The following is an 8,632-nucleotide window of genomic DNA, read 5'->3' on the forward strand; positions in this document are numbered from 1 at the left end:
TGATTGTTCACAATGGAGGACAAGTTAGCTTTGCCAAAATCAAGTGATGAAAACTCTGACTCAAATTACTAAAGATTGACCATCATATTTACTATGCCTGTCACCATGTTTTCAACAAGCTACACATGAGAATATTAGAAATGATCACATTAGAAATAATCACATTAGAGGTGAAATGTTTTGATGACATTTTAATGGTTGTTTTCATACCCAGGGAACATATTATGGCACATCTGTAAGGTCTCTATAGACACTGTGTGGCTAGAATTGTGGCATAGTCAGTAACTTCTGACGTGAAAAACTGGACAACAAAATAAGAAACAAAATAACATCGGACAGAAAAAAAAAAAAAAAAGCGGTTCAAGTCAAGTCTATTATTTTGTGACACATTCAAGTACATCCAATCAACAGTATTTTCTCTTCTGATACATACCAGCACATTCACATGGAATCATAACACTCTCATTTGCAAGTGATCTCTGAAATTACTGCTCTGATAATATTTGATTACAAAATCATAAAATAAAACTTTGAGTGGACATTTTGATGATACAAAATTGGCTAGTACAGCCATGTTGTTTTGATAACCACAATTAAACTCCATACAGCAGTCATTTAGAAAGACTTGTGTCCATAACTGACAATTTGACAAATACAAATCCACTAATGGAAATGTACATACCACAATACTTGTGTCCCTCTCAAACAGCCAATGAGAATGTTTGAAACTATATACACAATACACTATTATCCATAATATCTACAGTGCCTTTGGAAAGTATTCAGACCACTTCACCTTTTCCACATTTTTCGATATTTCAGTAAATTTATTAAAATTTAAATATAAAAATACCTCATGTACATAAGTATTCAGACACTTTGCTATGACACTCATACAATTAGCTAAAATGCAAAAATGTCATCAATATATCACTCAATAAGTTGAATTGAGTCCATCTTAATGCAAGAATAGTTTGGAATTAATATCTTTCATTAAACAATGTGTAGATTAGGATTTCACTACCAACTCAGCAAATCTCATAATTTTCTCTTGATCCTGACAAACTCCCCAGTCAAACTCCTCTCCACCATTCAACTTTGTAGATTTTTGTAAGTCTCCCCAGGCCTCAGGGTCACATTCCTGAGCAGTTTTGTTCCTCTCCATTTTCTCAGTTTGTATTTGATTCCTATGCAAATCAGAGACCTTATCAAAACAAAGATATTCATTCCTAATTTACATTAACTATTATCCTTGCATTAAGATGGACTCAATTCAACTTAATGAGTGATTTGTTGATGAAATTTTTGCATTTTAGCTCATTTTAAGAGTGTAATAGCAAATGGTCTGAATATTTATGTACATGAGGTATTTCTGTATTTCAATTTTAATAAATTTACTGAAATTTCTAAAAACCTGTTTTCCCTTTGTCATTCTGGGGTATAGTGTGTGGATGATGGCAAATTCTTTTAATTTAATCCATTTTAAATTGAGTCTATAACACAACAAAATGTGGAAAAAGTGAAGGGGTCTAAATACTTTCCAAAGGCACTGTAGGTGCTACTTTCCAACAGATTAAGCTAACAATTGACTAACTTAATGAGGTGAACCTTTGAGAGAATAAAATAATAATACAAAAACTCACAAAAAATACACAAAAGGCACTACTGTCAGAAACCCTCTCAATTGTAATTCCTTAAAATGTCCATCCAACTGATTTTCCTTTGTGGTGTTGTGTAACAAGGTGTGTAGAAAGAGTAAAACATCTCTTTACACAAACCTAGCACCAAGGCCTTGCATTGTGTCAAAACACAACTTTGCTGCGCCTTTCAATAAGTAAACTTCAGCATTCACATAGCAGCTTAAAAGTGCAGCAGTCCTTACACAAGAAACCATTTGCCTCAAGTGGAGGTCCAGTGTGTAAGTCAAAGCTCTGTAATCTAATACTGTACTGCGCCATTAGCAAAAAAGGGCTCCATACAGGGGAGAAACGTTGGTAGGTTGGCTCATGTCTACATTATGAGGGGGAATTCCTACTGTACAGCTGTATAAGTAAACGTTGTACTGAACATTTGCTGAATGGTAACATCTGCCCTATTACTATGTCCCCTTGATTAGTTATGATGGGGCTCCTGGTTTTAGGGAGGCCTGCGTCCGTGATCTTCTCCTGGCTATTGCCTCCTGTTTCTTCCTCTCAATCTCAGCAGCCGAGCATTTCCCAGTCATCTGGCTTGTGACGAAAACTGAGAAAGGGATTAAAAGAAAATTTTAGATAAGTATGCTGACTGATTACAGGGGACCATGGACAGATGAACTGGGATGTTGATCTTAAAAAACATCATAATAAACCAATTCACTCACACACACATTCTCTCCTTTCAGTTCCCTGACTCAATAGCCATCTCTTCATCAAACTGCCCTGGCTCGAGTTCCAGTGCAAAGTGGATAACGTTTTGAGTAAACATCCTGATTGGCCTAATGTGCTCTTAGGGGCCAGCCTCTAATGTAATATCTGCGTTAACGAAGCACAGGTGCAATGGGATACACACAAAGCTCACCTTTGTTGCTCATGGCGTCTGAGTCAGACAGATGTCTTTTGAATGAGGCATGATGGGAGTTGGAGTACTGGGGGGTTCTGACTGACACTGTATGAGACTGCACAGCTCCCTTCACATGCACTTCTCCACAGTCCAAGGTGCCCCGAAGCTGGGTAAACTTGCCCAGGCTCGTCCTGCTACCTGGGTGGCTCTGGGACATGAGGGATTGGTTGACCCCTGCAAATTTAGCAGGAATGTTCCATCCCTGGAAGTTCACAGGGGTACTGCTTTTTCCTGGTGCAGAGTTAGAGCGGACATAAGAACAAGTTGGCCGTCTATTACTATTCAAGGCACTATTCTTAGACCAGTCTCTCTCCATGGTTGAAGGTGCAGTTGCTTTCCGCTTATTCTCTTCTACGTTAAATGGAAGCTCCTGGCAGTTTGCAGGGTCCTCAGGTTGTGGCTGGCTGTTGGAGATCCTCTCCACGTTGTCACACACCTGGTAGAGCAGTTCGTCATCATCCCCATCGTCCCAGAGGGTCTCAGAGTCAAAAAGGGACTTGATATCCTCATCAGAGATATCTTTTAAAGAGCTCGAGGCTATGCTGACCTTCTTAGTCATCTTGTCTGAAGTGTCTTTGCTGGAACCCAGAGTGGTCACTACTTTTGATGAGACTGGACTTACATTAGGAAACCCCTGAACAGGCTTTTGTGTCTTGCCCTGAGGATCAACGACAGTAGAGCTAGATTTGTGTTCTTTGGTGGGAGTCATCTTGCCCCTGAAATGAGGGTTGGACTCTAGCTTGAAAGTCCTTCGGTTGGTCGTTTTTAGTTTAGGACATGGCACTGTGAGGCCACCACTGCTTGGTTGGGGGTGTACACTTGTTCCCTTACAGAGAGAGTGCACACTTGTAGGCTTACAAGCAGAGATGGGTGGAATCTTTGTGACCAGCTCTTTTTTGTTATTGCTCAGAGTCTGTGTATTGGCTTTAAGCAATGCTGAATTCTGTGTCATCTCCACCACAAACGAGTCATTAAGCAGGTCATCGTCTTCCCAGTCGTCGTCAAAATCATCACCTTTCACTGCCATGCCATTTGACTGTCCTTCCACTTTACCAGAATCTGTTGGCAGACAAGACGTTCCTTCGCAAACCTCTGACCCTTTAGAGTGGGCAGTGGGGTGGGAAATCCTAGTATGACCCGTTATGTCCTGTGAAGAAGAGAAGGTTGATGACCCCTGACTCAGTCGTCCACTGATTCGCTGAGTGGGCCCATCGAACAGAGCATGAAGCTCCTCCTCCACCTGTTGTGACCTTGAGGCCGGGCCTTTGAGTTCCTCCATGCAGCTACGGGTTGCTGTCTTGTCGCCACATGATGCTGGACGTGTGGAGTTCCTATGCTTGCTAAGATTATTGATCGTGTTGTTCTGTTGCTCGGCGCTCTCTTTGTCCTGCTGGTGCATGTTGATGTCAAACTGCCGGGCCAGCTTCATGAGGTCCTCTACCTTGCTTTGCCTTTGAAGAGAAGAGAATACAAACAGTTGAGGGGTTATGGGGAGTGACTGAAATGGAGGGGATGATGTGAACAGCTTTGTATAATTTGAAGATACAAGTAATGCTTAGATCATGGGTTTGATTCCCACTGGGACGATATATACAAGAAAACACCCACAACTTCATGAGCTAAATACCATGCTGCAACCAGCTGAGCCAAATGAACCATGTTAAAAATGTTTGTGTTATCTTGTTGCTTTACAATGAGGTAAAGTATTTCACCCACCGTGTGGACTTCCTTCTGACTCTGGGCTCGCGTACCTCTGGGGTACATGGTACTGCACTATCCCCAATCCACTGAAGAAGTGGGGAGTCCACACTGACAGGCTTTGCATCCTATCAAAGGAAAACATTTTAAAATATCATCTTTCAAAACCCATGTACATCCTAGACTTAAATGTATAAGTAGGCTATGTCCTCTAACACCTTGTGTGATGAAGGCTTATGACATGGGATAGAACTTATTTCCACCTGAGGGACAATAAACATGTAGCCTACTCTATTCTATATCACAACCACAAACAAAGTAATGAATAAAGCTTTCCATCAAACTGCATTGACAGTGGAGAAAATAGTTGGACCTATGTGTGGCGTAGATCATCCCAGGCTTGTTGGTGCTGAGAGCAACCGGCCGGTAAGATACTGACCTTTGGGGCAATGCGGTTGACAATGTCTGATATCTCAAAAACTCTGGTCTGTCTTGGCTCCTTTCCTGGGGAATCAATAAGATAATGTATTGGCCCTCTGATGTCATATCTTCACATGGTTATTCTTTGGAAAAGTCTATACACAAGTCTATACACAAACTACACAAATTACGTCAAGTCACATCAACTACCTGAGTTGCGCTTGTTTTGGGCTAATTTGTCTGGTACAATGGAACAAAAATGAAAACGCCAAGCTAAATCAAGCACACCTCAAAAACAGTATTAGACATATGATTTGACCCTGGTCTGATGCACAGTTCAAGTGAAAGCAAAGAGTCAGGTGGATTAATGGATGACAGCTAGGTCAGGTGGACAAATAAGAATATGAATGAAAGAAAAGGTGATGTGTAGCCTTCAGTAATCATGATGTGAGTCATTTTCATACCATTGTTTGCAGGAGTGGGTGATGTGGGGTCCCATATAATGTCTTGCAGCATGTCCCCATCGCTCGGGGAATCCCCATTATTCAAACAAGTGTAACTGGATTTAACTCTGCGTTTGGGGGTCTCCACACCTGGTGAGGTTGAGAAGAAGGTTACTGCTGTATTGCCAAAAGGCTAGCTGTCTGACTGCGTACAGTTTGACAAACTTCATTTGATGTTCATAAGTATCTTGTTGTGTACCGAGAGAGAGAGATATGTATTGTAAATGACTTACCAGTTGTATTGCTTAAAAATAGCCAGCTATGATAGATGTACAATGCCATTCATTTTGCCGTTCTCATACTCCATCGATTTGATGCAAGTAACTTTAACCAGCAAGCTAAGTAAGTGCATAAAATCGATGGAGTTGTCGCTCGTTGAGGACGGCTAGCTTATACTACTAGCAAGTAAAACAACTTCATTGGCTAGCTCGATCTGTCTGTTAGATATGTACACTCTGAGATTCTCTGACACAATTGTCTTACCTTTGCAGCGAGTGTATGAAGTTGTACCAACAGAGGGTGTTTGTTTCGGGCTTTTCCCTGATTTGTTTGATCTCAATCTGTTTTGAGAATGTTTGGAAACACGGTTCCAAATTTCACTGAACTCATTCGAGGCAGTGGTAGCATCATCATGCTTTCTGCCGTCTGACATGTTTTCATCATAGAATCCTTTATAACCTTGACTTCCTTTTCATTACTTGATGAATAACACTGTTTATATACCGTTTGTTTACAATAATATTGCTTACCCTTGTTGGAAAACATACTTTATGTTTATTCATAGTCAACTAAGCACGCCGCCATGCTGGTACGTGACGTCTCAGCATAAGCGCACCTGATTGGCTGCCCCGTGTTCATCACAAATCAACAAGAAAACAACGCGAGACCACATCATCAATTCATTGGGCCTACTTTTACTGTACCTGTTTTTTGTTAATCATGAGCAAGTTGATTTAGCAGCACTGTGAACCCTTCTCATTACCAGAGTCTGACATAATGTTGTTGTACATCATAAGAATTGCATGAAATTATATTTGTGTTTCTCATACAGTGGGCTGCTCTTTAGATATTTTTGTCAACTAAAGGAAGAAGCAAATATTGAACAAAACGTGACTATCTTGGTGTATAGTGTGATAAGCCAATGCCTCATAACTTTGGCACTTGAGCTGTTTGAGCTGCCTTGCATATCAGTAGCTTTGGGAGGTGAATCTACTGTGTTTGAGTAGCAGCCCCTCCCTTTGAACTGGGTCCCTCTGTAAACATGGGGCAGAGATGGCACTTCCCTCACCATACTGCTGTCATCTGTCTCTATGACAATTGGAATGCCTGTTATTTACATCAGCTGGTCTCAACCTTCTCCATACTGAGGGTCGGTAACTGCACTGAGAATATTCAGATCAAAGACCAGCATGCTAACAACGACCCATAAGGTTGAAGGTCAAATATACTGTCAATTCACTGGACTTTAGCTGTTGACTGCCATGTATCAGTAGGCTATATGAATAATGTCAGGTCGCAATTAAAGGTTATAAGGTATACTGTAACTGCAAAATATATTCACAATTATAGAGACACATTTAGAAATTTCATCTGAGAAGTCCTGAAGAAAACCTATTTGATGTAAACTTGTGATTGATGGGGTTAATGCATTATTCAGTTTCTACCAAAGCATGTCTCCACCATGATAATACTCCACTCTCTCCTACTTGAACACCTGTGGGATAGGCTGATACAGTTTCACACTTGGCTCATCCCTTGGTGTTGTGGAATTTTATGCTGGCCTGGTTATGTTGACACGCACACAGCCATACAGTACACGCACGCACACACGCACGCACGCACGAATGCACACACGCACGCACACACACGCACATATTTGGGGTATTCCACATAGTATTACAGCATTTTTTTAAACATAACAAATCTGCCTATTGTGAAATTCAACTCTGACTCTAGTACCCTGACGGAAACCAAACTTTTGAAAACAAGACACAGGAGGTGATTAATCTCTGTCATTTTAGGTGACCCTAAGAGAGCATTACTAATGTCTCAGAAGCGAAGCCTGTGTATGTCCTTCAACACTATATTACACCAGTATGACAGACAGCTCGGTCAGGATGTGGTCATGTTCATTGCTGACCTAGCTTGTGAAATTATAGAAGAAATATTTTCTTTTTTGACAACACTATGCAGTTAGTGTTATAGAAAAATTATATTGAATTTGATACTGTGTTATTGCTAGAACCAGCATTTCAGCTTAACGTCTTTGTATTACAGATTTGGTTTTCGTTGAAGAACGAATTTTGCAAATGTTTATTGTTATACATTTCTTATACACATAAAGAATACTGTATGACTAAGTGAATGTAGTTCACATGAATTTATTATAACCTGAAAATGTTATATTTCAACTAATTCATAATGGTACATTGTGATGAACGTTCAGATAGTTAGATAATTTCAGATTTTCCTCAGCATTCATCTAATTTTCCTGCAGAGCATTTTCCTGAATAAAGCACTAGATGGTGCCTGTATACCTCTCTAGCTGTGTGTGTGTGTGTGTGTGTGTGTGCGTGCGTGCGTGCGTGCGTGCGTGCGTGCGTGCGTGTGTGTGTGTGAGCGAGAGAGAGAGAGAGATGCTGTGGGGATATGGGCTGAATGCAGAGAGACTCGAGCGGTGCTGATACGGGCATGCTTCACTGGGCAAGTCTGCTTCCCTGCTGGAACAGAGTGTTGGTAACGGACACTATGCTCACACATACAGTATACACACATGCACGCACGCGCAAACACGCTCACACACACACATGCATGCACACACGCACACACACACACACACGCATACACACACACAGTTCACATAAATGAGTAGATGACCCTTGATAACTTAACTCCTTCAATACCCTTGAAATCACTTTTATGATCTATCTTATATTGCTTAGCCCTCAAAATTAAGCATTTCACTTCTTTGAGGATTAATACCATATATTATTTGCAATATACAGTACTTACATGCAGTACTGTAGGCTGCAGTATATTGAAGTATAATGTGTAGTATTTACAGTACATGTAGATGTCCCTCGAAAGCTTGCTGGCATTTCATATCCCTTGTGACATTGGTGAGAAAAGTGTGAATGTGACAGTAGTATAGATACAAAGTGTTTCAAGAGTCAGGGGATACACTCCTACTGTATCTGTCATACTGTTCATTGTAAGGAGGATTCTTTGCACATAGTGTTAATTAAATGAAATAGAGTCAGATTATGAATATTACAGTATGCTTTGTTATTAACTATACAGAAACAGACTTCCCTGCCAATCATTCTTATTGTAACTGCCAATCTACAAGTATAAATATCCCTTATACTGTTCATTGTAAGGAGGAAGTAGCATAACATCTTCTCTCAGACTGA

The 8,632-nt window shown here is 40.5% G+C and overlaps 1 protein-coding gene across 1 annotated transcript; it reads right to left on the reverse strand.

The window, feature by feature from the left end:
- Positions 1-206: 206 nt before the first annotated feature.
- Positions 207-5,871, reverse strand: etaa1b (ETAA1 activator of ATR kinase b; the record flags this gene model as incomplete). The annotated part of the gene is made up of 6 exons (XM_083694726.1): positions 207-2,241; positions 2,557-4,049; positions 4,315-4,424; positions 4,736-4,800; positions 5,181-5,309; positions 5,703-5,871. The coding sequence occupies 6 exons, from the start codon at positions 5,869-5,871 to the stop codon at positions 2,117-2,119; spliced, it is 2,091 nt and encodes a 696-aa protein (XP_083550852.1). The 3' UTR covers positions 207-2,116.
- Positions 5,872-8,632: the final 2,761 nt, after the last annotated feature.

This window comes from Argentina silus (genome assembly GCF_951799395.1).
Source record: "Argentina silus genome assembly, chromosome: X".
Lineage (NCBI taxonomy): Eukaryota > Metazoa > Chordata > Actinopteri > Argentiniformes > Argentinidae > Argentina > Argentina silus.